At 49.4% G+C, this 27,687-nt stretch overlaps 2 protein-coding genes across 4 annotated transcripts in view; one reads left to right on the top strand and one right to left on the bottom strand.

Annotated features, from left to right (window-relative positions):
* The window catches only part of NECAB3 (N-terminal EF-hand calcium binding protein 3), a 112,723-nt gene that overhangs the window by 9,945 nt on the left and 75,091 nt on the right, over positions 1-27,687 (bottom strand). For 2 of the 3 annotated variants that reach the window (XM_048820277.2, XM_048820279.2), the window contains exons 6-11: positions 8,290-8,426; positions 6,416-6,537; positions 5,383-5,462; positions 4,601-4,654; positions 3,455-3,567; positions 248-325 (exon numbers count right to left, since the gene is read on the bottom strand). In XM_048820277.2, coding sequence (XP_048676234.2) covers positions 248-325; positions 3,455-3,567; positions 4,601-4,654; positions 5,383-5,462; positions 6,416-6,537; positions 8,290-8,426 — 584 coding nt within the window. The remainder of the gene's footprint in view (positions 1-247; positions 326-3,454; positions 3,568-4,600; positions 4,655-5,382; positions 5,463-6,415; positions 6,538-8,289; positions 8,427-27,687) is intronic. The other variant, XM_048820278.2, reaches the window with a different exon arrangement.
* Positions 19,664-20,782, top strand: ACTL10 (actin like 10). Its single transcript, XM_048820280.2, has one exon. It carries the CDS (start codon positions 19,664-19,666, stop codon positions 20,780-20,782), a length of 1,119 nt encoding a protein of 372 aa, XP_048676237.2.

Raw genomic sequence — 27,687 nt, 5'->3', positions numbered from 1 at the left:
AGCACATCATTCAAAATGTCAGTGCCCCCTTGTGGTCATTTGATCCTGCTGCCCTGTGCAGATAGGTGTAAATAACTAGACAGGTCAAATCAGGGAGGCGGTAACCACTGGTAGGTGCAGGAAGAAGTGGAAAAGGGTGAGCATCCTGAATAGAAATCCCATCTTGTTTCTTTCACAAGAATTGCACTTGGATGCAGCCTTCCTCAGTCTGGACACCTTCAGCAATGAATTGCAATTAGCCTCAAACCTTCTCCATGAAGTCACGTCCTGCCAGAACTCATAGAGAATGAAGCAGGCCTCGCTCGTCAGCTTGCGGGAAGACACGCTGCAGGGGCAATAATGAATGCTCTCAGTACGTCAGCTTCTTGAAAACCGGGGTGGGGGGAAAAAGCCAGTTTGGGTTCACGCAAATGTTCCAACGGTTTCAAAATGTTTTGTTTCACTTTTGCCCTTTTTGTTTTAAAAATGTTTTTTTTACTGTAATTAGCTTAAAATTTGAAAGAAAAAGTTGTTTGGAATGGGAAACCGGGAGTTTTTCGTTTGGAAAATGTCAAAAAGGGCCGTTTCAATTCTTTACAAACTTTTTTTTCAAAAATGTTTTCAGTCAAGAGCTGAACACATTGGTGCAGGGAACTGGAACGGAAGGGTTAGCAACACTTAGCATATATATAGCTCTTTACATGGTCAAAGCACTGTATGGACACATTAACTCATTCATGCTCACAGTGATTGGTCCCATTTTACAGAGGAAGAAAGTGAGGCAGAAAGCTGGAGGGAGGTGTTCAAGGTCACACGGTAAGAGAGTAGCAGAGCCAAGATGAGACCCCCAGGCCCTACTGTTTGCCCACCCCACACTCATACCTCTAACCTACACCAGCTTCCAGAGTGGTAAGTGCCTGACATTTTCACACCATGGGGGGAGGGGGGAAGAGAGACAGCAGATACAGATTGTGAAATGCCTGAAGGAGAATTTCCCAGTCAACTCTAATGTAATTCTTTTGACCAGGAAAGGAACATAGACCCAATTGCCCTAACGCACACCCTGCGGAGCAAAGGTAACAATTACTGCAATCAAAAGAACAAACCAAACAGCAGAATCCAAGACAATGCAATTAACTCGGAGCTGTGCTGGAGTGCATCACAGCTGTTGTGTTCGCAGAGTTACTGACTCACTGGGCCCTCGGAAGGCACTTTGTGAAAGGCATCAGAGAAACTTTCCTTCTAGGCTAATCTAACTAGAGCGGCTCACCATTTTTCATGCGGCCAGCCTTCCTGCAGAAAAACACGGTTTCATTGAAACCAATCTTTTTCATGTGGAAATGACAATTATGAGGAGAAATTACAACGTTCCTCCACAGCAAATCCCATATGTTTTATTTAAATAGAAAATCCGAAGTGACATTTTAAATGGACACAAAATGAGAATTTTCTATTCCCAACCCGTTCGACACTTCCTGCAGGAAAACTGACATCTTTCAGCTAAACCGCATTTGGGGACTTGCCACAGACAGCCCAGGGAGCCTGGGGCAGAATCAGACAGCTCCCCCAGCTCTGGGTCATTGCTGCCTTGTTTTTTTGAATTCAGCTCTTTTGGACTGCTGGGGTGAGGGACGTGCCTTTGGCTTAGACAGAGAGAGGCCTTCAGCCTCAGGGGCTCTCAACCAGACACGTTTCACCAGCACTACTGACCCTTTAAAACCAAAGGGGAATGGTGGACACAGTACTGAAATGTGATTGATGTACCCCACCTGACCCTTCCTCCCTTTATCTCTCATCTCATGCTATGCCATTGTAACATGCCACGGTCACTTACAGCACACCCCGCAGCCACGATCCGAGCCAGGACTTTCAGCACCAAAGCCACAGGCCTCCTTAGCGAGGAGTGAGTAGCCGGCTGTTATAGGTGCTGGGAGCACCCGCTAGAGGGAGACGGGGTGACACAATGCAATCGGAGGTGTGGCTGCACTTTGCGTGGGCATTCCTGTGCCAGCTTTAATCTAGCCAGCCCAGCTAAAAATAGCAGTGAAGACAGTGACGTGGACCCCGGCACAGGCTGCACGAGCGTGCACAGAGCCCGGGGGACGCACTCATATTGCTAGCCCACGCTAGGATCTGGCTGCCACTTGTTCTGAGTCAAGCGAGGTAGATTAAAGCTAGCACCGGTAGGCGAACCCGAGCGGCAGTCACACCTCTGACTCAGGAGCGGCGGAAGCACCCTGAAAGTGTGGGGGCGCACAGGCGCCTGAACTGACGCCCCGCCCCCATGCCATCTCTTCCCCCGAGGCCCCACTCCCCCATCCGCTCCTCTCTGCCCCCACTTTTAAAGTGGGAGGGCCATGGCTCCCTGGCCCCCCTGTTACGGAGCCCCCGCTCTGACTGCCATGTAGACAAACCCTCGGCCAAAATGTTATGCCGGTATAAAAACACTCCATCCTTCCACAGCTTCTGCCAGCTGAGGCTCTCGAGTGATTATTGTGACTATTTTACAGAAAAGGACACTGAGAGGCAACCAGGTTAACTAACTTGCCTATGCAGCAAGCCAGTGACAGCGAAGAATCAGATCCAGGTCTCCCGATTCTCAGCTCCCTGCTGTGACCACCAGGCCATGCTACCCATCATGCCCATAGCTCCCCATTCATACCTCTGTGGTCTGGTCAATGAATTCATCACCCATATACCACGCTCCATAAAAGACACTTCTTTCAGCTCTAGCACTAAGGGCCAGATTTTCAAAGTTATTGAGGTGCTTAAACGGGATTTTCAAAGGTGCTTAAGCAGTTTCGATGCCTAGGCCCAGGTCTGCAAAGGTATTTAGGTGCCTAACTTCCATTGACTTGAATGGGAATGCAATGCCTCCCTTCCTTAGATGTTTTGTTAATCCCACCGGTGCTGATCAGCATCTTTAGGTACCTAAACCCGTTTGAAAATCTGGCCCCAATTCCCCAACGGGAGCAGCTGTGGGGGGCACCTCCTTTGTTGCTTGGCAAAAGGGAAGAATTTACCCAATTTCTTCTTTCAAGGGAAAAAGAGAATTACGATATTGGGAGGAGGGGACTGGGTATCAAGACTCCTGGGTCTTTTTCAGCTCTGCCACTGACTTGTGGGGTAAGATTTTGGTCAAGTTTCTCCATTTCCAGTCTGTAAGAGGAATAATAATAATTCACAGTAATAACAGTAATACTTCCCTATATGACACAGGGATCTAGTGTTGTAGCATTTCCCTACTTCTCAGCTGTGTTGCAAGGATGGATGAGTTAACGTCTGCCTGGTGTCTCTGCAGTGCTGTACAGGTGCTAACCGTCATTATTTAGAGCACTTCCTTCATGTGTTGTGGGATTCCTGAACGCTTGTACAGTTGGGATGTAAGGTGTGAAGCACCATGATCAGCGACATTACCGACACCCATATTTCCTCCAGCCAAATGTCTGACTCCTCAGCTGCCCAGGAGACTTACTGTAAGCAGCGGCTCTGTCCGGCTGTGAGCTCTGTGTAGGATTGGAGTGCCTGGTGGAATCCCTCTAAGCCGCTCTCTGTCACCGACAGCTGCCTCTGAGCCACCAGGATGTGCTGCAGGGAGAGAGGGCACAGTTAGGACTCCAGGCCAGACCTGCAGGCCCTTGCTAGAGGCAAAGGTGCCGACACATTGGGAGGGTCAGTACTCTTGCTCCAGGAGCTCGCTGGGGCTGCCCTTTGTACTACAGACTCGCTGTCCCCTCTGCTTTCCCCTGCCCATCACACTGCATGGTGGCTCATTAGGCCAGGGCCTCTCGAGTCGTGTAATGAACACGTGGCGGGTGCTGAGAGGCGCCGTCTCCTCTGTTAACTGAGCAGTGATGAACTGCTGCCAAGGTTGCAAGTGCAGAACTGCAACAGGCCACCCTGGGAGCGAGGAGCTGTAACGCATACCCTGCCTGATCCGCAGGGAGCGGGGCGACTACTGCCTCTCCCGGTCTCCGCAAGGCTAGGGGCGTGGTGAATTAGTGCACGCTGCAGCCACCTGGTCACATCCCCTCCAGTCAGCTCCACTGGCCCCCTGTGCCCTCTCCCTGGGGCAAGAGAGGACATAGCTGCTATACCTGGGGGGTCATAGGGACTTTCCACCACAGGGTCCCTTCCATCCGGGTTTAAACTGGCTTGCTCCTGCATGGATTTGGCCCAGTGTCTCATGGGACTCACATGCAGAACATTCCCTTTGAGCCCACGGGCTTCCTTTGGACTCATTCAGGTGTGGCCCTTTCTTCACATGCAGCCCCGTGGATTGAAACACGCTCTCCTCAGAGGAACCATTAGCAGATGGAACTTATGCCCTAGTCTGCCCACCATTCTGGTTCCCTTGCCTATCGATCTGGGGTGCGAGACCATGGAACAATGACTCCAGCTTCAGAGCGAAGCCGGGGACTCTCTCTGGTGAGTTCAACCGGGAATGTGCGCGTCTGTCTGCGCTCAGGCAGGCGTGCACATCCGTGCGTCAATGCAGGGATGGGAGGCCTGTACCCGTCTGCACCTGCACGTGAGTGGATGTGTGTGTGAGACAGAGAGAGAGAATCTCTTTGTGTCTCGGTGCTAGCAATCAATGGAAAGCAGCAGGCCTAGAACTTACAGCATTTCTCCCTTTGCAAGCAACTTCTTCTTTTAGAGGCTCCAGCCTTGGGCTCTGCATTTGTAGAAAAGCAAAATCATTGCTAATATGAGAATCTAATTACAGGGGAAAACAAGGGTGGGGTCAGGGCCGGCCTTAGTTCTGGGTGGGTGGCCCAGGGCAGCAGGCCAAAGAGGGCGCCATGAGCAGGGTTTGCCTGAGTCTCACCTGACCTGCCGAGAGCCGGCTGGGCTGACGGAGGAGGCAGGCAGGCAGGCAGGCGAGCAGCAGCGTCTGGAGAGGGTGGAGGGATCCACACTGCAGCGGGGCAGTTGGACAACCAGCCAGGTGACTCCTCCGGAGCAGGGGTGCCCCTCCATGGGGGCTTCAAGAGAGTCCCCACTAGACATTAACCCACTGGCCAAACCAACTTGGGACTTGACAGAGCAGTGATCTGCTCCGGAGAGGCTGGGGACTTGAAGACCAAGGGTGGTGGCACCTCAGCAGAGCTCTGCAGGGAAGGTCCAGTGGGGAGTAGGAGGGGGACTGGTGGGTCAGGACTGAGCTGTCCCAGACCTGAAAGAACAAGGGGTGCTCAGGTCAGGAGTGGGTCCATTAGCAGAGCTGAGAGGGGGCCCAGAACCAGAACAGCAGGAGTGCTGCAGGTCAGGACTGAGGTGAGTCAGAGGTGATGCTGCACTGGCTGAGATGCAGAGGTCCATGCCCACACTCGCAGGGGGGCTGCGGGGTGGGGTTGAGCTGTATTACCATACGCGGAACAAGTCTCCCCTCTACCCACGCACCTTGCATTCCAGTTTGTCAATGAGCTGCTGTAGCCTGTTAATCTGAGCTGCCCACTGGCTGTCAGCTTCGACACAAACCCCTAGATGGAAAATGGACAGGGAGATGCCATTGTTAGCCAGGTTCACACAGGGATGGCTCAGTTCACCCACACCCTGGCTGTCTGCCCCAGCTCTTTATACAGACTAGGTCCTCTGGCAGTAGGCACAACAGATGAAGAAAGTGGTGAATCTTTATTGCTGCCTTTTAGCATTTACGGGACAGATTTATTTGGCATTGATTGGCTCTGGAATGCAGACGATATTTTACTCTCTTTCTGCCTAAATAATACACCCTTCCTTGAGACTGCAGGCAATGTCAGCAATGTCTGAATTTCACTGCTAGCGGGATGGGAGCCCTCTGGATTTCTTGTGATTTATGCGACTAGGATGAGCCGATCCTGGTCCCACTGATGTTAATGCCAAAGTACCAGCTGGGATTCAGCTAGGCGTTCAGAGGTGCAGGTGCTGATCTGAACTATTGCCACGGACTGCTGGATCGATGGGGACGGGAGGGGAGCAGGGAGGCTGTGGGGTGGTCTGGATTGCGGGGGCGGGCAGGGCTTAGAATCACATGGATAAACTCCTGAACATTTGGATCTAAACCGGACCCAATCTCTGATCCTTACTCCAAAGGAAACTGAGACGCTCCAACTAAGTACAGATAGGATGGTCCCCAGAACATTAGCACTGGTGTCCTTCCTGGCAGTGGGACTGCGTACAGAACAATAACCTGATCTGACTTCCTGCAGAACGTTGGTTCAGATATTTCCCCATCCACCAACCTAGGCCAAATCACAGAAAGACACACGAGGCTCCCTTGAACTCGGGCATTATAAATCACATCCGTGAGGGAAAGCGGACTCAGAGCTGGTGTTCACACCCTCCCACGTCTCATTGTAACCCACACCGCCACCCTCCAAAGGCAGCAAGGTCCCAAGAGACAGGCGGCACAATGGTAATGGCTTCTCCCTCATCCACCTGGCCCTGCCAATACCTGTAGTAAGCATCCCGGAATAGGGATCCGTTGGAGACAAGCAGACGGTCTTCTGAGCTCTGCGCCCACATCTCCTGCCAGATCTCAGGCCAATGAAGACTTCAGATTTCTTCAAGTCTTTCCTAAAAACAAAAACGGATGTACTCAGCGCAGACCGCCGGCTACACCCTCCCCTGTGTCTGCCATCCCCGGCTTCCCCGTGGGAGTGGGTTGTGCAGGCACCGCACACAGGTGGGGAAACCAGAGAGACAATCATGTTTTCACTAACTGAGATCTATTGGAGGCCTGACCCTGACTGTTAGATGACACCAGAAGGAAGAAACCAAGACCTTGTGGCCGAGCAGAAGGAGCTCAGGTTCTGCCCATTGGCACGTATGCTGCCCAAACTCTCAGACCTGGCCGACTGGCACAGTCGCACCCACTCCTGGGCCTGCACACGAATGCTCAAACGACAACAGAAAACCAGCTACTGTTGTCCAGCTCAGTCATCCAGGAGCATCTCAGACCTGATCCGGAGCAGTGCTGACTGCGCACTCAAGCCCCACTCTCATCTTACTAGGTGCTTCTTCAAACAAACTCCCATTCAAGTCAGCCAGTGGCTGGACTGGAGCAGGCAGACTGAGCAGTACCCCTAGCAGGGACTGGCTGGCCCAGAGCGGGCGGGCTGGGCAGAGCCTGTGCTGGGGACCAGTTGAGCTGAAGCAGTTGGGGCAGGCAGTGCCTGGGTTTTTTTTCCAGTGGTCTGCACAACTCTCAGGGTACAGCTACACTGCACGCTCCTTACAGCAGCCTGGAGAGGGCAGACACTGCCCGCCCCCTTAATCCAGGTATAAATAGCAGTGTAGATGGTGGGACACTGCTTAGGTGAGCAGAGTACAGACATGCCAGAACCTTTGGCTATGTACTTTACATGGCTCTCTGCATGCCCAAGCAGTGCCTCTCCCGTCTACACTGGTATCTTAGCAACGCAGCATCCTGCTGCCTCCCCTCGCCAGAGCCCTTCCCAGACACAGTGAAAGGCTCCAGCCGCAGGGAAAAGCTCCCGCAGTGGGGAAAGGCTCTGGAAGAGGGCAGGAGGCAGTGGGGAAAGGCTCTGGAAGAGGGCAGGAGGCAGTGGGGAAAGGCTCTGGCAGCTCCCTGGGCTGGGCAAAGGCTCCGGCAGTGGGGAAAGGCTCTGGCAGCTCCCTGGGGTGGGGAAAGGCTCCGGTAGCAGGGAGAAGGCAATGGGGAAAGCAGCTGCCTGCTGCTGGAAGCTTTTCCCCACGGCCTCCCCCGGCCAGAGCCTTGCCCGGCCACGTGCAGCTGCGCAGCGCAGTGTGGACTCAGCCTGCCCTTCACTGCAGTGCGTAGTTACACATACACTACACGCCACCATCAGTGACGTGCAGTGTAGACATAGCCTCAGAGCAAGACACAAAGGAGCGTGTCAGAAGAACAGGGATCCAATCCGGAGAGCGCAGTAACAGCGTGTCCGGGAGTGCCTCCAGCCTCTGGCCCTCGCTGGAGCGGTGTTTCCTCAGCTCTCTAGCAAAGGGCCTGTTTGCTGGTAACTAGGGGGGCAAAGTGGGTGGTGGGGCTCAGGAACGAAGCCAAAGAGGAGCGTCATGTGGCAACGAGAGTTCCCCTAACTTTGCCAGCACCAACAGCTCGGAGGGCGGGTCAGCTGCGTTAATATGCAGTCACTGGGGGGGGGTGTTTCGTAGCATTAACACCCTGCTGCAATGTGGGCTCTCTTGGGAGGCCATTAGCCAAAGCCACATTGGGAACCAAGCACAAACAGGTAGGTCCCAAATGCACAGCTCACCATGGGCCACGCTCCCTGCCTCCCATCTGGGCCGATACCAGCTGCCCCACGCCAGCTGCCCCGGCATTACCTCTCCCAGCCGGCCTGCTCTTCGATTGTGTCCGAGGCGCACTCCAGCGAGGCCTGCAGGGTCTGCAGCTGGGTCCTGGTCTCCCGCAGCAGGAAGCGGGTCACAAACTGCTCCATCTTGGAGGAACGCTCGTACTCCTGTGGGGAAGGAGAGAGAGGGAACGTTGCACCTGATGCCAGATCAGGTACTCCAGGAGACCTCTCTGCTGGGCTGCAGCCTCCTCTCCTGTAATGTCCCAGGCTCATCTCGCTCCCACCCAGCACCTCACTGGGCCTTGGCAGATGCAGCTGCTGAAGAGCCCGTCCCAGATTTTATATGCAACCCAGAGCCATACAGGGAGATCAGTTCGTTCTACACAATAATGGTGCTGCCGCTGTGGCACCTTCCCTCCAAAGAGCTCCAGGCACTGGAATAGCATTCAGAGCCCCTCCCAAGCCCCCAGGCAGGGAGGCTAATGCACTCCCACTTATCAGGTGGGGAAACTGAGGCACGAGCGGAGCGTGTTCATGCTTGGAGCAGGTGAATAAATATATAGAAATGTTGCAGACTTTAATACTGGGTTGGCTTTGCATTTCTGTAAAGACCTTAGAGCCTTGAGATAAGTGCTGGGAACATCAATAAATGCCTTGTCCAAGGACACTGAGAAAGTCAGTGGCAGAGCCTGGGACAAGAATTTAGGAATCTCAGCTTCCAATCCTCTGCCCTAACCACTCACTTGTACAGCTTCTTGTGCCCAGCAGAGCTGGATATAGGCAAGACAGTTGGTAGCTCTTCAGCTCCCTATTGAGCCGTAGTGTATTAAATGCTAGAAATGATCGCGGGATGTGTGGTGGGGGTGGGCAATTTAAAACAGAAATCAGATTAAAGGGAAACCACAGCTGGCCTCCACTTGTCAGGCACAGTCAGCTCCAAACTGCAAGGAAGCTAATGGCATTTTCACAGGTCAAACCTCTTCAGGAGTTCTCATTTCCAGGCTCTCAGAAGCGCTGGATATTGAATGCACTGTTTTGGAAAAGAGAATCATTTGGCAACAATCGGCAGTTCTCTAGTGCAGTGCAAAACTCAGTTACTAGCTGCAGAAGGTATCCCTGGGACAAAAAGCACAGCACAGTGAGCATCAATGGGCCTCCCCACTGGCAGCTTCACAGAGGCCAAGGAGTTGGACTGAATGGGCCAGGCAGACCAAACACGCTCCTCTAGCCCAGAGGCAGGTGGGGCAGCACAGCAGAACGTGCCCCGTTGCTATCCTGGTGTGCTTGTTTTGTGACCAACAAAAAGACAGTTCTCAACCAGGGGTACTCAGAGCTCTTCCAGAGGGTACATCAGCTCATCTAGATATTCGCCTAGTTTTATAACAGGCTACATAAAAAGCACTAGCAAAGTCAGTACAAACGAAAATTCATAGACAATGATTTGTTTAAACTGCTCTGTACACTGTGCATTGAAATGTAAGTACAATATTTGTATTCCAATTGATTGATTTTATAATGATATGGTAAAAATGAGAAAGTCCGCCATGTTTCAGTACGAGTGTGCTGTGACACTTTTGTATTTTTATGTCTGATTTTGTAAGGTTCTAAGTGAGGTGAAACTTGGGGGTACACAAGACAATTCAGACTCTTGAAAGGGGTACAGAAGTCTGGAAAGGTTGAGAACCACTGGACTAGAGTCCCCAGGGCAGCCCATCCAGTGCCTCTCCCCATCGCCGAATGCACACTCACTGCCCCCAAAGAGAATTATTTGAAATTGTCATTGCATAGGCAGGGACTGGACCAGCAGCTTCTTTCCTCTCAGGTTAAACTCAGTACACAAATGCAACTAGCAAGTAGGTCAAATTTATCCTTGGTTTAACTCCATTGACTTCCAAGGAGAGGCAGCAGGAAAGAATATGGCCCTCTGTGTGCTGGACCACTCAGAATATGAGAACCATTGAGCTCAGCCAGCAGCTGGGAGCCCGGATGTCTCTCTGCCTTCAAAGATACATAGCACTTCTGGCTTGAACTAACCCAGGCTGGACTCTCTGTGAACCAAATTCAGACATTCATCAGCCCCATTGGTGACTTGGTGAGAGATCTCTGATCCAGGACAAGGCTTGCCTCATCAGAGCTAAAGTTTCCAGTTGCAGTTCAAAGTGACACAAGCATAAGTTTGAGAATAGGCTTTTTCTACAAAATCCATATAAAAATATCCCACCATTATCATGTTATCAGTGATGGATACTGTCTGTGGAAGGAGGTGAGAGATCTCCAATATCCAGAAGTCTGGGCATCCTGATGGTCAATGTAAGAGAGAATTCAAGGGATATTTTTTAAACACAGATAAAATCATTTTTACTCCTGAAGCTGGAAACAAAATGTGTCCAATGTTAACAGTGAAAATCAGAAACTGATAAATATCCAATAACTATAACACAACAGAAATTCTCCTGATCAGTGCCCTGATTCAGTGGTCCAGCCCTATTCAGCAGAACACCCCAGCACACGCTTAACTTTAGGCATTTGCTTAAATCCTGTCAAGTCCAAAGGAAGTTGCTCATATTCTTAAGTGCTTTGCTGAACTGTGGCCAAAGACCGAGCATTGCAGAGCAGAAGGGATCATGTTCCTTTGCTAGCCTGTTGTTTTGCAGATTATAAGCAGAGGTGAGCTACAAAGTATACGGGGCATGCAGCTAACACTCCTTGTTGTGGAGAATAAAGCTGACTGGAAAGTCATGGGCATTTTAATAATATTACATGCTTTTCTAGCACGTTTCCCAGGAATCTCAAAGTATTACACCTCACAACAGCCCGTCTCATGGGCAAATATTTACTATGCCCACTTAACAGTGTCATAGTATCACAGTCTATCTTAAACAAGAGACAATTATTAACCAAAACTTCTACAACTACAGTCACAGACCAATAGGCTTTCACCCAGCTTGAGTTCCAGCTTTCTTTCTCTTGTTTACCACAGACCACATCCTGTCTGGAATACTGTACAGCACACAGAGACATCCAGCAGCTGAACTATATGCTGCAGATAAACATACCATTATAAGCAGATGGAGGATCTGAGATACAGACAGTGACTTGCTGAAGGTCATACAGCAAATCAGTGGCAAGGCTGGGAAGAAATCCCAGGGATCCTGATGCCCAATCACCAACTCTAGCTGCTAGACACCACTTCTCTGATAGACACTGAGCTAAGGTCACCACCTCCTGCAGGACGCTGATATGACTGGGATGAGCTTACATCACCACAGAAAGGTGAAATAAACATAAAACTTTCCCATTAAAGAACCCAGAGAACTGGGTGCAGTGAAGGGGAATATGACTGGAGCACTGAGAAAAATGGAGATAACCAGTCGAATTTAGAAAATGCTCCCTCAGGAAAATCACATGGCAGTACAAAGGGGAAGAACTGGTACTGCCTTCCTGAGGAGGCAAGAGAATTTCTGGAGGTGGTGCAAGGGGACAGAACTAGAAGTAAAAGGAAGCATTTAAGCCAAAGAACATTTAGGCTAAATATCAGGGACATTTGCAACTAGACTGGACTATGTGCTATTAAATATACTGGAGGCAACAATCCTGAGTCAGCCAAGCAGATGATTTAGGTGTGTCATAGCAAGTCTTCTCTGTCTTCTGGTTGCATGGCTAAAACTGGTCCAGGTTACTCCAAGGTTCTTTTTCATCCTTAGATCCATTTAAAAGAACAGTGTCTAGATGTCTCTCTCCTTTTCAGGTACTTTTTCCTTCTCGGGTTTTTTAGCCACCATTGTTTTCCTTAAAAAGCAGGTGATGACTCTGGAAATGCCACAGAAAATGTTATTCGGAAATAGAAGTTTAAAGGCTGGCCTGCCCTTCTGCATCCACCATTTGGGAGTATCCGGTGCCCCAGGGGCAGTTTTGCATCCTCAAGATGTGTGGATTGAGCTGCTGTCATGCAGGGGTCTAACTAACTACCTGGCACATGGCCACAACTGAGGTAGACAGCTACATAACATCAGATTGGTGGGGCTTTGGCATGAACGCAGCATTTCCCACCTGAAGCTATAAGCCTTTTTGCACCATCACATTGTTTTCTCAGCTGAGAGATCAAAACCAAAGATCAGGGCTCAAGTAGGAAGTGACAGGTTACCTTTTACCTGCAGCCAGAGCAGCTGGTGCTGTGATCCTAACAACTAAGTAGCACTTGGACATGGCCTATACTTGGATGGGAGACCTGCAAGGGACATTGGTACTGCAAGTAGTGATGCTGGTAGTTCACTAGGAGTGCTCTGCCTTCTCAGTCCATTATGAGAGTGGCAGCAGCGGGCTCCTAGGGATGCAAAAGGTTTCCCAATCACTGGTAGTTACTAAAGATCCCATGTCAATTTTTGCAAGAGCAGGGATGTTAAACCAGCATCTTGGTCACTTTGTCGTCCTAAAATTCATCCATGTGCTTCACTGGATCTGGGACTTGTCTCTACTTTCTATCCCAAAGTGCTGGGCAGTGTGGCACTTTGTGTTTTGCTGTGTTACAATCAGAGGTGGTGGCTGCATTACACATAGGTGATCCCTGGGTATATGACCCACCTCTAAAATAAAAGGCCAGATCCACTTCACTTATGCCCACTAAACAATACTTTAGTCTGCCGTCTGAACTGTCTTTAATGGGACCACTCAGCAAAATTACACAATATGAGTGACTAGTACTGGGTCAGCTCATTATCAGGCAGGGATGAGGGAAGGAACGAGCTGCATGTGGCCCAAACTGATTTGAGGGTCTCCTTAGCATCATTCAGATCCACCCAGTGTAATCTGCTCCCAGCGCTCCACGCCTTGAGGAGTTCACACAAAGACATACACAGAGCCTGGCCTCTTTCTCTCACTGCCAGGGAAGGGTATCCGGGGATAAGCAGCAGGACAATGGGACCCAATGGGCCAGGCAGCCTCAGAGACACCTCATCCATTGTAAAGTCACATCTATGCCTACGGTTGACATCACAGAAGCTCCTTGACTTCTGACACAACTGGCTCAGTAGGGGCAGTACCAGCTGGCTCGGAAGGAATCACAAGATGGGCAATTACAACTCTAGAAAGAAGGTGAAAAAAGCAAAGCAAGAGAAGAAGGAGAAGTGCCCAGATCTGGAGAAGGAAAAGGAGAAAGGGCGACTGGTTATCTATCTGAAAAAGAACAAGTCCACTGTAAGTGCCAGCCGGTGACTCGCCCCAGCTACAGGGGCATCCGCACTCATGCTCTCCAACAGCTTCACACCCCACCTGGCCACGCCCCTCATCCCACACAACATGCACAGTTGCTCTCCACACATGGCTCCCTGCACAACTGCCACAGACAGACACATGCCAGGCTCCACCCCCCTAACACTATCCCCGCGTTCCATCTCTCCTGTAGAGCGACCAGAAAGAGGCTGAGGTCTGGGCGACATGGACCAGCCACTGCCGTGTGGACTTGTGTCGGAACGAGGTTTCAAAACTGGAATAACCGGCCCTGGGCTAAGGCCCTTCTCTAGCCTTAGGTTTTTGCTGGCCCAGGGTGGGGGTACATTACGCTGGTGGGTCGAGTAGAGGTGTGTACATTTTGATACTGTTTGCATTATACAGTGCGAAGGAATGCTGGTGACAAGAACCATCATGAGTTCCTAATTGACAATGTATTTGTCTTAATCCTTCTTGAGTAATTGGAATTCGAGCCCCTAGGCCAGCCATTGTCTCTTGCTCTTGGGGAAACAAGAAACCAAAACCCTGGGCAGGGGGACTGGGGAACGGTCCCCTAAAACACATCAATAACCCAGGAAAGTCCCCAAAGACCAATACCCACTTTGCCTAATAAGAAGCCGTGGAATTTCCCGTCAGCCAACTGGCAAACACCCTGCCCCTGGGGTGACTGGGAAGAGACCGGTGGCCGAGGGAAGGCACTTTCCGGGAAGTAGCTTCACTCTGCGGCACCGTCAGCCGTGTCACTGGCCACGTCTGCTCTCCAGGAGCGCCTGGCTGAGGCTGGAGAGCTGAAAGGGGAGGTCCTGAGTGGCAGGGGAGCAGCCCAGGCCAAGGGACCGAAAGCTTTGTCTGTTTCATTTATTCTACAGATCAAAGCAGTGCTGCTGCCTCCTCTTGGGAAGCTGTCCCACTGCCCAAAGACCCCCTCTCTGATCACCCTCCCTCCTGGAAGCACAGTTAAAATCTTTGGCAGATCGGAGCTGGGCAGCAGGAGGGGAGAGGTTCCCCGGCCACCACAGCTGTTCCCCTCATCAGCACGGCTGGGAGCCGGAGATGGGGACATCCAGAAGATGAGGAGGATCCTGACCCTGTTCTTTTTGGTGGAGTCTGACAAGGCCGAGGGAGGGGATTCCCTGGGCTCCAAGAACCAGGTGAGGTTCTGGTACACCGTACACCCAGGCGCTGGGAGTGGATGGCCCAGGCGCTGAGCAGCCCAAGGAGCGTCGCTGTCTCCAACAACACTACAGTGCGTGCGGGAACCAAGGAACCCATGGAAGGGGGAAAATAAACCAACCCGAGCATCTCAGATGACTGGCTGTGTTTAGTATGTGTTCGGGGGCGCAGGAGGAAGACAGGAAGACAAGAAATATTAGAGCCTTACACTAAGGGTCTGGCACCAGCGACCCCACGCTGCAGTCCTTGGCTGGAGAGAGGGCCTCCAGGAGACAGTGCAGGAGGTGGGGGATGGGGCGGGAGGTGAGAAAGAAATTGGCTTTGCAAAGTGAGTGCTTCCAAGCTAGCCCTGGAGACAGAGCTCCTTTCACAGCCTTTCAGGGGTTCCCGAGAGGTGAATCGACCAATGAGAAGGATGGCGGGTGAAAAGGCAAATTGCCTGGGAAGAAATTCCCATTGTATAAAGAGGGGGCAGGAGCCTCCACTCTATCAGCTGAGAACTAAGAAGGTGTGGGGGGTTCCTGGTTTTCCTGGTGGAGTGGGAAGTGCAGGGCCAACTGTTTCCACGAGCAAACCTCTGGCATACTGACATACAGGGATGTTCATGCTGCATCGAGAGATGCCATGGAGCATTGTTAACCAGAGAAACTGGGGCTAAGAAAATGCTGGCACCTGGTCAACACAGCAGACTGGAAATCAGCCAGCGGTCAGGAGTTACAGTCGTGTATATAGCAAGATGGGAGGCTTAGTGTTCCTCTAACGTCCCTCTGTTGTGACTCACGGAAAGCAACAAAAGCGTCGCTGAACCATTTAACATTGGCTTTTATTAGAAACTCAGGCTAGAAAGTGCTTTCCTGTCTGCTAACCAACTACCCTGTGTTCTCTCTCCTTGTCAATCTGTGCTGCTAGTCACACTCTGGAGTGGAGTTATATAACTGTGTAGTCACACTACGTGAACCAGGAGCCAGCTCCAACAGAAAAAAGAGCTTTTTGCAGAGAGTAAAAGAAATTTGGCTGTTTCCACCCTCTTTCTCCCCAGGCTCTGGATCAAAGATCTTTAACATCAGAAAGGAGAGGCCCACAAAACAGGTTTTTTGGTGAATAAGAAAGCCACATCCCAGAAGCTGGTAGAATCACAGAATAATAGAAACATAGGGCTGGAAGGGGCCTAAAGAAGTCATCAAGTTCAGCCCCCTGCGCTGAGGCAGGACCAAGTAAATCTAGACTATCTCTGTCAGGTGTTTGTCCAACATGCTCTTCAAAACCTCCAGTGATGGGGATTCCACAACCTCCCTCGGAAGCCTGTTCCAGAGCTTAACTGCCCTTAAACTTAGAAAGTTTTCCCTAATATCTCACCTAAATCTCCATTGCTGCAGATTAAGCCCATCACTTCTTGTCCTATCTTGTGTGAACATGGAGAACAATTGATCACAGTCCTCTTTATAACAGCCCTTCACATATTTGAAGATTGTTATCAGTCTAGTCTAGATGCAATAAATCGACTGCTGAGCGCTCTCCTGTCGACTCCGGTACTCCACCAGGGTGCGAGGCGCAGGCCCCAGATCCTTGTCACCAGTACTACCACCTAGCCAGTTATTCCCCAGTATAGTATTCTAAATGGATACCATCAATACCGTTCAGCTCATGGCTTTATCCTACTGGGACTGAGCTGCGTGTGATGCTTAGCAAGAAATCTAGAACATGGCAAAATAGAAACAAGCCAGGGAGGCAAGAGTAGGGGTGTGAAACAGTTTGTTGGGCAAATCTTGCTTCCCTCCAATTCCCCTTGTAGTTTCATGTCTGTCCTCAACTGTTGTGTAGTTGCTATACATTGTTAAACAGCTCCTACATTCCACTTCAGAGGTGGCTGCATTTCAGTGTGTGCACATGAAATGCTTCCTGTCAATAAATAATGTAAATCCCAAAGGATCTTACAGAGTCTTACAAGCTGTCAGTGTAGGAATCACTTCACCCCTTCCTTTGGATGGAACACAACGGCTGTTTAGCAGCACATAGCAAGATGACAGAATTAAGACAGTGGGCTGGGACCTTGCCAGGGTCTCAGCCATGTCATCCCTACCTGTGGAAAGTGTGGCACGGGTCTGATGCCCAGGGCTTTGGTATTACAATGCATTCTCCTGGCATCGACAGTTCCAGCACACACACATACACACACGTGCACACACAGGTCTGTGAGGTCATGGGAGCTAACAATCCCTTTCTGGGAACAGAAGCCACATGGGGTAGGGGAAGATTCCAGAACTTCCAGGACAGCGTCCCCCCACTGGAACCCTTCCTTCCTCACCAGCAGTTCCAGGCCGCACCCGGGAGCCCTAATGTCTGTCCTAGGCCAGCTCCAAGAGGATCCAGGGGTCAGAGGGGAGGGGAGATGGACATCATCAGGTGAGGGCATCGTACCATACATGACTCCATCTCAGCAGGGAGAGTATCAGAATCTGGGTTTGTGTGGGGCTGCAATCAGGGAGCACTTCCAACACATCTCCCCCAGAGAAATTATGCTCTTTTAGGGACGGGGGCCCTAAATGCAACATAAAGGCCCATTCAGAGCCCTAGAACACACCCAATGGCCACCCTCGCCCTGTGACAAAATTGAGCTGCAGGGTTTTATAGCTGGGGAATCTGAACTCCAGGAAGATCCTAGGGCCAGTCAACATGGCTGAGCACATTTGGGTTGGAATTTAACAACCCATGAACATTTCTTTGCCAAGTGTCAAGCTGCCCAGGGGAGCGCTCAGCAATGCCACGCTGAGGTCACTGTTGCTATCAACCCATTCAGCTGGGGGCAGTGAAGGGTGGGGAAAGAGAACAGGAGAAACAAGTGAGAAGGGGACGGCATGGAGGAGACTGAAGAACATTGGGTTTAACTATATGATCGTGTTAGATAAGGTAACCCCAAACGGTGCACCTGGTGCTGCCCAGGACCCTGGATCCCTGACACCAAGGTAGTCTGTCTGCATGGCTGTTCCAGAGCCATGTACCCTGGAAGCCTGTGGCTTCCAGGCTTTGGACCCCCACCGCCTGCCTGGTGGGCTGCTGAGAAGCTGGGCGGGTGAGCTGATAGGACAGTAGGCAAGTTTCTGATGGATCCTGCCAGGTTTCCGGAGGAATTTCATCAAAATCAAACTGTTTCCTCAAAATGCTTTGATCTTACCAATCTGCAAAATCTGACAAAAAACATGTCATTGCAATTTTTCCAACCAGCTCTACTCCCTTCATCGCCAGAATGGCCTTTGCTGTGCCTTTGCTGTGCTATCCTGGGTAGTCCTGCACTATTTAACGTGGCCCAATGTGGGGGGACAGACATTTTTAGGAGAGTTGCCCAACAACAGCAAGTGACCTCAGCTCAGTGTGTGCCATGGACAGCCCTAGGACAGGGGGGGTGTTATACTTTCATTTCTCAGAGGGTTGCACCGTAAGGTGGAGAACATCATTCCATTCCAAACCCCAATTTTCAGCTGCTCACAATTTTCCTTATACATTTCCTTTGGGAGCAAAATTTCACACCATAGCCCAAAGCTGGGGGCTTTGTTTTTTAATTTGAATAAAATCCATTTGGTCCTTTCTGAGGTGCGTGTAAGGGGGGTAAGGGATGGGAAGGCTTTGTGACCATTTGATAGGCTAAGACAAGTGATAAAGGCCTGAACACTGCTTCCACTAACGGATCCACAGCCTCCACTGAGGAACGTGCGTGTTTGCCAGGGTTGCACAGTTTTGATTTGGAAAGAACAGTTGAAAATGCCACACCGAGCACACACAGGATGTCATTTTTAGCACCTATTAAAGATCGCCCTTACCAATATGCATGCAGGTATCAGTTGATGAGGGGGGAAATGCAGGTTTCAGGGAGAACCAGCACAAGGTCTAAGCACTGTTTAAGTCTTTAGGGTGAAGTGATACATAGCATCACTCAAACCCTCTGTTCATAGCACAGACCCTCTGAGTTGTGATGTATTCTAAAGCAAATACATTGGCAATAACTTTCAGAGGGCTGTAGCACCTGATTATCTAGCCCTGGGCAAGCATCAGTGCATCTCTGGCCTCGTGCTCACTCTGCGTACTCATGGCTGCACGCGTGGTGCACATTCTGCTTGGTACCCGCACAAGGCAAGATGGTGATCAAGCCACATTGACACAAACACTGGGAGCTGCCACGTACATGCGGCCCTGCTAAGACAGAAATGCCCTACGACCCGTCTGGGGTAGGAAAACCAGGCCCAGGCCATAGATAGTGCACTAGAGTCAAGATTTAAAGTTAATGTGGTAGGGCATCCAAATCCCCTAGGCAGTTTTGAAAAATCACAGCCTAGGAGCACCAAAGCAGCAGTCTGGATTGCCATTCTTCCGGATCATTCCTTTGGGCTCTTGGAGCACTGTCCTGTTTTGACGGGAGCCTGTTTCAATGCAATGTGTTGCTGAGCAGACGTACCAGCATGATTGTGTTTACGTGACAAGGCATGATGAGATGGCCAAAAGTGTCCAACCAGACCAACTCCAGAAGGGGGCAACTCCACGGCACATCCAAGTCACTGCTGCTGAGGAACCCCCGGCTTGTGGGCATGTCCTGACTCTTGATCATTGCGTTTCTCAGCTGTAATCCCGCATTCACAATGGGTTTGTATTTAACTTTTAATCTTCAAAGTGTTTTACAAACATTAACTCATTTGTGGTGTGTTATGTAACTGTTATTCGTACCACTCCGTTATTAACATAGCACCTAGAGGCCAAATGAGATCAGGGCTCTATTGTGTTGAGCATACACTAAGATGTGGTCTGCACTTAAAGGTTAGGTCAATATAGCTATGGTGCTCACGTTAACTGGTAACGTGACTAGACACTGCATTATAGATCATCCGTTTGCTCTGTTGCAGGATGAGGCAAGCTTTCCAATTCCCTTCTTCCCTCTAATCCCTGACTGTGCGTCTTCCCCATCCTGACATCAGAAGTGGATAAAGCTCAGACAGTTTGGTGGTGCAGATAACACTATGGGAAAGGTTGCGGTTGTCATCGACAATGGTAGTTGCTTCACTCGAGCCGGCTTTGCTGGAGAGGACAAGCCAAAGTCTGTGCTGAAGACCACGTCTATACCTCCCACCTGCCCAGCTGTGATGCGGGAGATCCCATGCCATCTCACTGCTACTGGCTGTGGGACAGGGGGTGCCAGGGCACCCAAAACCCACCCGCTCAGGCATGGCATCATCACTGACTGGGAAGCCATGGAAAATCTGTGGAGCCACCTTTTCTTCTGCGGGCTGAGACTGTCCCCTGAGGAGCACCCGCTGCTCATGACCGACTCTCCCTCCTGCCCCACAACCAATCGGGAGAAGGTGGCCGAGGTGTTCTTTGAGGCCTTCGCTGTTCCAGCCTTGCATGTGGCTAACACAGGCCTCCTCTCCCTCTGCTCCTGTGGCAGGGTCACTGGCCTGGCTGTGGAGGCTGGGGCTGGGGTGTCCCATGTCACTTCCATCTGCGCTGGGCAGATCTGGAGGGAAGCCACGTATCGCCTGGACGTGGCTGGGTTTTTTCTTTCCAAGCACATGCATACCCTGCTGCTGAAGAGCTCCAATGACCCACAGCTGCTATATGCCTTGCAGAAGACGACGGTGACCCAGCTGAAGAAGCAGTGCTGCTACGTGTCCATGGACTATGAAGGAGACCTCCAAGAAAAAGCTCATCAGTTCCCAGTGTGTTTTAAGACCCCTGATGGGCACTGGATAACTCTGGATAAGGAGCGGTTCTGCTGCCCAGAGCCACTCTTCCAGCCAAAACTGCTAGACCAAAATTCTCCAGGCATTCACCTTTTAGCTTTCCAAAGCCTCCAGAAGGTGCCAGACGAGTGCAAGGGGGACATTATCGGTAACACTGTGTTATCAGGGGGCTCATCAATGTTTCCTGGTTTCCCTGAGAGGATGTGCTCAGAGCTGGATGCCTTGTTATATGGCAAAGGCTACCGGATTAAAATTCTGGCTGCCCCAAAGAGGAGTATGGCAGTCTGGGCTGGAGGCTCCATGGCAGCCTCGCTTAAGTCCTTCCGGCATATGTGGATGAGAAAGGGCGAGTACCAGGAGTGCGGGGCAGCATATGTGCACAAGAAGTTCAATTAGTTTCTAATAAATAACCACTGTTCTGGCTATCTGTCTGCCCAAAATGGTATAATTCTGCCTATACAATTAAAGCCAAGGCAGGAATGCAAAGGTCTCTGTAACAAAGAAAGCAATGCATCTGGCATCCCAGTTTCCTGTTGTGTCTCCAGGGGCAGAGTTAAGGTTGTCATGATCTGAGTGCATATGAGTGCATTGTCTGAGAAATACCACCTTACTCCTGGATTTCCTGAGTTTCTGTTTCTGGGGCTATCTACACACAAACTGGAATCAAAGTAATTAAACTGCTTTTAATTCACACCTATGAGTGTTTCAATGGAAGTCTGTGTGTGGCCACTCTTAATCTGAAACACGTGTCGCCACGTATAGGCTTACACCAAAATAACTGACGCTGGCATGAATGAAAACTGATGTAATTATTTTGGTTCCAGTTTGTGTACAGACAACACTAAGGCTCTGAGACTGTGCCTTGCAGGGATACAAAGCACCCAACACGGATGTGTTGCTGCAACTTTAACTTCACCTTAAAGTTTTGTTGGAGAATTTCCTTATTTTTTTTTTAAAGTCCCTGAATTTCACTAGAAAGGATCTTTGTCCTGCAGATTGTAGAAGGAATCCCCAATCGAGCTGTTCATGTGAATGTCAGGAAGAGAAACACCCCATTTGTCGACTGGACCTTCTCCAGCAGAACTCAGGAGAGCCACATGGAGCAGGGTTGGGAGGAGAGTAGAGGTGCAGATGATAGCATATATAGAAAGCATTCTTTCCCCATGTTGCATTAGCAAGATTCCTAATACAAAGTTAATAATTCTGGTTTTGACATTAAATCAGATAAACTATGGGGGTGGACATCGGCTCTCAGCTCAGGGAGGCTAGTTAGCTAAGTTTCTCTCTCTCTCTTTCTCTCTCATTTTGTTATAAAGTGACAAAAATTAAGAGACCTTTTCCATTCTGAATACTGCTATTTTTAGGACGCCATAACTCAGGAACTCCTTGTACATTTCACTTCAAATCAAGCAGAAAAATTCTACCTTAGACCCAGACCCAACCTGTCAGTTTTGAGGCTCGGGCAAGTTTTGGTCTTGGATTTTAGGGACTTGGTGCATAATTGGCCCAATTCTGGAAACTCAAGACCCAGTTCTCTGCAAGCATTGCTCCTCTGAAGTTAATGGAGTTATGCCAGCATTCTTGGCTGCCCCTCAGTTGGCCACTTTAGCTCTAGAAAGAAAAGGAGTACTTGTGGCACCTTAGAGACTAACCAATTTATTTGAGCATGAGCTTTCACGAAAGCTCATGCTCAAATAAATTGGTTAGTCTCTAAGGTGCCACAAGTACTCCTTTTCTTTTTGCGAATACAGACTAACACGGCTGTTCCTCTGAAACCTGTCATTTAGCTCTAGAGAGGCTGCTGCCTAGCAATACTCTGAGAAAGGGAAATATTATCACTGAATACACAAGCAGAGTTTTCTTTGCTGATACTTCTTGCTGCGGGGACAGTGCAACGGGGTTGTGTATCTCAGAAGTGGTTTAGGGATGGCCTCAAACTTAATTCAAATCTGCAGAATGAAATTTATTCCCTCTACAGACTTTAAGGCCCCTTCAGCTCTTCATATCCAGGGACCAAGTCTCAGAGTCACACTCAGGGGCAAGTCTTGAAGTCACTGATTACTCACTGCAAAACTACATCTTGGTGACCTCACAATAGCAGTTTGGTGGCTTTTACAACTGGCCTATTAGTCAGAGGCATATATCCCAAGAGGTGGGAGGCAGCAGAATTACCCGGACCTCCCTCCCAAGGAAGAGTGGCTGTTACCGTGAGGAAGCCCCAGCATGAAAAATTATATCTCGAGAAAGACAATCAGAATGCCAATGCAAGGGTAGGAGGAAAGATCTGGAGAAGGAGGTAGTGTGATTCAAACACTGTTTTAGAAGAAGAAATTTGTAAGTATCCACTGAGGACATACCCAAGTTACTGGGGTGTCATCATTAGGTTATTCACTGTTATTACGTTTCATTGGTTGCCAGTTTGCAAGGTGCTTTAGGGATAAAAAACCAGACAAGTCCCCGTGCCAAGGAGCTTACAACCATTAGCAAGAGGGATCAGTGGGCTAACCAAACACAAAAAGGAAGAGAGGAAAACACACATAACAGTCACTTACCATAGACACAACTCATACCCTGCAAACACAACATGCATACACTACATCAGAGGTGGGCAAACTACGGCCCGTGGGCCACACCTGGCCCGCGGGACCATCCTGCCCGGCGCCTGAGCTCCTGGCCGGGGAGGCTCGCCCCCAGCCCCTCCCCTGCTGTCCCCCCTCCCCCACAGCCGCGCCAGGGCAGTGCTCTGGGCGGCGGGGCTGCGCACTCCTGCAGGGCAGCGCGGTGGGCGGGCTGGCTCTGGCCAGGCAGTGCGGCTGCCACACAGGCTGCTCTAAGCGGCATGGTAAGGGGGCTGGGCCGGGGGGGGGGGGGGTTGGATAAGGGGTAGGGAGTCCTGGGGGGCAGTCAGGGGGCAGTTGGATGGGGTGGAGGTTCGTGGCGGGGGGTCAGGGGACAGGGAGGGGTTGGATAGGCATGGGAGTCCCGGGGGGCCTGTCAGGGGGTAGAGGTGTGGATAGGCGTCGGGGCAGTCAGGGGACGGGGGGTTGGGGTCCTGGGAGGGGCGTTTAGGGTTGGGGGGGTCTTGGGAGAGGCTGTCAGGCGACAAGGAGCGGGGCGGGGGTTGGATGGGTTGGGGGTTCTGAGGGGGCAGTCAGGGGGCGGGAAGTGGGAGGGGTGGATAGGGGGTGGGGGCCAGTCTGTTTGGGGAGACACAGCCTTCCCTACCTGGCCCTCCATACAGCTTTGCAAGCCCAATGTGGCCCTTGGGCCAAAAAGTTTGCCCACCCCTGCATTACATACTCTGCTGGCACAGCAGGGGAAAACAGAACGCAACATTTGGATTTATCTACTAAGGTCCTTGGGGACTTTCCATTGGCCTCTGAGGGATACACTGACCCTGGCTATTCACCTGCTTAGCCCTCACACCAGTAAGGGAGAAGTAATGGGAAAATTTGTTACTTTCCAGACCAGCTCTGTGCATCCCAGCTCAAATAACCACCTCCCATCCCCCACTGGACTGTGCCACCCCCCCAGGGACGGCCATACACCAGGGATGGGAAATCCTCGGGTGGCAGACAATCCAGGCTTGCCACCAGCACCAGCCTCAGCCCTCTGGAGTGAAAGGAAAGGAGACAAGGAGAAGGCGAAGCAGAGGCGTCACAACATAAGGAAGACCATGGGCTCAGTCTTGCTTCTGGTGGTCATGGTTTTTGAACTGGATGAGGGATGTTGCCTGGACCCCCTAATGGAGGGGGTCCCTTTCTGGTACAGGCTGCACTCCCTGCTCCTTGGTGAGGAGCTCTCTGGCTACAGTCCACTGTAGAAGCGTTGTCACCATTGATGGGGCTCAGGAGGAAGGAAAATGAGCATTTCAAATGACTGACTGTGGCTAAAACAGAATCTATTATTTACTGACTTACTCCTAGGAGGTAGAATTGACTCTCTTTCTGTAGAAGAGATGTCCAGTGCCCAAGCATTCTATTGCTGTCTACACAATAAACTCAGATAATACCGAGCAGTCTTTCCCTTTGCAATTCTTTCATGAACAGTAATATGATCCGGGAGGCAAAACACGGGCCAAGATCAGAAAGGCAATATTTCAAATGGTGTCACACACTTCTCATGCCCCTTCCCACGCCTCCAAACATTTGCAATGGAACACAGTGAATGAGTAAACAGATATGCGATGGCTTGTCAAAGTTATTTAACACTAAATGCCGTTTGTGTGTGCGAAGACGGGTTTGCAGGGGTGTTCCCGGTGTCCCTGGACATGATTATCTGGGCTAGAATACTGCCTGTTGACCCCATTATCCCCATTATACCACCATCTCCCAGCACTCTGCAGAAGGTCTTAAACTCCAAACCACACATTGCGGGCCTGATTTTGAAACAATTTAGGGATGCAGTTTTATACACAAAAAACACAGACCCAGTTGTGTGCCTAATTTGCATGCAAAATGACTGCAATTCCACAAGCAATTCAAGTAAGGGCATCCTCCTGTGGCTAATCAGAAGTATTTGCATGTGTGATTAGCCACATTCTGCATCTGATCTCCTGTAAATCAATATTCTGGGCTGGCACACACCTGAACACGATCAGGCCAGTCACCTCTCTGCTCCTCACTGTGATGCCAAGAAAAGCAGACAGAGCTGCCGTTTCAGGAAGCAGTTCAAATAACATTTTCACAATGCATTGAAGGTTTTCTTCAGACCAAGTTATTTATCTGTGCAATCCTTTTTCTACAATATCCCTTTAGAGGAGCTGAACGATTCTCCCCCATGGCTGCCTTCACCAACCTGCTCCTTGACAGGGGTCTCTGCACCATCATCAATGTAATTCTTTCATTTGAAAGAACCTTTGAATCCCTCCCCATAGGGTTACTCTCTCACTGGCCCCATTTGTTGTCCTTCTCCTCCCTTCGTGGTTCACCCCTCTCCCCACAGCTCCTCCATTTCCTTTGTTGCCTCTATGGTTCCTCTGCCCATTCCCCATCACCCCCCTCTTCACCAATCCCCGGATGCAGGAAGTGGTCTCCCCTCAGCCTCCACACTCCAGGTAGCAGTTTTGTATCGCAGCAGACTGTCCCACACAACCTCTATCAGCTGCAAGGCCAGTTCTGTAACACTCATATTGGGAAGCACTTACTTTGATGGGGCTGCTTATGACAGGCTAGGACTACACTTAAAACGTATACCGGCATAGCAACATTGGACACGGGTGTGTATAAACCACATCCCAACAGACACAGCTATGCCGACAAACCCCGCAGTGTAGACACAACTGTGTCGATGGAGCAGTGCTTCTGTCAGCGTAGACAATGTCTTTCTGGGAGCTGGTGTTCCTACACCCTCCAAAAAGCTCCTTCTTTCAGTGTGCACTGTGTGTACATGGAGCCCATGGTCTTCCTTATGTTATGTATGCTTAAGCCCCTTCGCTTTCAGTTTAAACTGATTTTTACCAACAAAGTCCTGGGTTTTAAAAAAGTATTATTCATTTTTATCTGATTTTCATCCTACTTTAGTATCATTCAAATTAGGGCTGTCAAGTGATTAAAAAAATTAATTGTGCTTAATTGTGCAATTAATTGTGCTGTTAAACAATAACAGAATCCCATTTCTTTATTTTTGGATGTTAACTACATTTTCAAATATATTGATTTCAGTTACAACACAGAATACAAAGTGTACAGTGCTCACTTTATAATTATTTTTTATTACAAATATTTGCACTGTAAAAAAAGAAATAGTATTTTTCAGTTCACCTAGTGCAAGTACGGTAGTGCAATCTCTTTCTCATGGAAGTTGAACTTACAAATCTAGAATTGCAGTATGTACAAAAAATAACTGCATTGAAAAATAAAACCATGTAAAACTTTAGAACCTACAAGTCCAGTCAGTCCTATTTCTTGTTCAGCCAATCACTCAGACAAACAAGTTTGTTTACATTTGCAGGAGATAATGCTGCCTGCTTCTTGTTTACAATGCCACCTGAAAGTGAGAACAGGCATTCGCATGGCACTGTAGTAGTCGGCGTTGCAAGATATTTACATGCCAGATGTAATATCTAAAGATTCATATGTCCCTTTGTGCTTCAGCCACCATTCCAGAGGACATGCGTCCATGCTGATGATGGGTTCTGCTGGATAATGATCCAAAGCAGTGCAGAATGATGCATGTTGATTTTCTTCGTCTGAGTCAGATGCCACTAGCAGAAGGTTGATTTTCTTTTTTGGTGGTTCAGGTTCTGTAGTTTCTGCATTGGAGTGTTGCTTTTTTAAGACTTCTGAAAGCATGCACCACACCTCATCCCTCTCAGATTTTGGAAGGCACTTCAGATTCTTAAGCCTTGGGTCAAGTGCTGTATCTACCTTTAGAAATCTCACATTGGTACCTTCTTTGCGTTTTGTCAAATCTGCTGTGAAAGTGTTCTTAAAACGAACAACATGTGCTGGGTCATCATCTGAAATGGCTATAACATGAAATATATGGCAGAATGCGGGGAAAACAGAGCAGGAGACATACAATTTTCCCCCAAGGAGTTCAGTCACAAATTTAAAAAACATTTTTTTAATGAGCATCATCAGCATGGAAGCATATCCTCTGGAATGGCGGCCAAAGCACGAAGGAGCATATGAATGTTTAGCATATCTGGTATGTAAATACCTTGCAATGCTGGCAAAAGTGCCATGTGAACATCTGTTCTCACTTTCTGGTAACATTGTAAATAAGAAGCAGGCAGCATTATCTCCGTAAATGTAATCAAACTTGTTTGTCTTAGTGACTGGCTGAACAAGAAGTAGGACTTAGTGGACTTGTAGGCTCTAAAGTTTTACATTGTTTTGTTTTTGAGTGAAGTTATGTAACAAAAAAAATCTATATTTGTAAGTTGCACTTTCATGATAAAGAGATTGCACTACAGTACTTGTCTGAGGTGAACTGAAAAATACTATTTCTTTTATCATTTTACACTGCAAATATTTATAATAAAAATAATAATATAAAGAGAGTAGTGTACACTTTATATTTTGTGTTGAATTGAAATCAATATATTTGAAAATGTAGAAAAACATCCAAAAATATTTACTATATTACAATTGGTATTCTGTTCCTTAACAGTGCCATTAATCGCAATTACATTTTTTGCGTTAATTGCTTGAGTTAACTGCAATTAATCGACAGCCCTAATTCAAAAATATAAAAAATAACTTGTTTTATTAAGAAAATACAATATTTTGCATGATCTATATCTATTATGACAATACATTAATCTGTGTGGCTATGCAAAGCTCCCTGGTGAAGTA

Source organism: Caretta caretta, chromosome 13, assembly GCF_965140235.1.
Source record: "Caretta caretta isolate rCarCar2 chromosome 13, rCarCar1.hap1, whole genome shotgun sequence".
Taxonomy (NCBI): Eukaryota; Metazoa; Chordata; order Testudines; family Cheloniidae; genus Caretta; species Caretta caretta.
The sequence above is the reverse complement of the archived record's forward strand: the minus strand, read 5'-3'. Positions and strand labels throughout refer to the sequence as shown.

What these genes read in the sequence shown, in the direction of transcription:
- ACTL10 (XM_048820280.2), top strand. Translation starts at nt 19,664, where the DNA reads ATGGGAAAGGTTGCGGTTGTCATCGACAATGGTAGTTGCTTCACTCGA.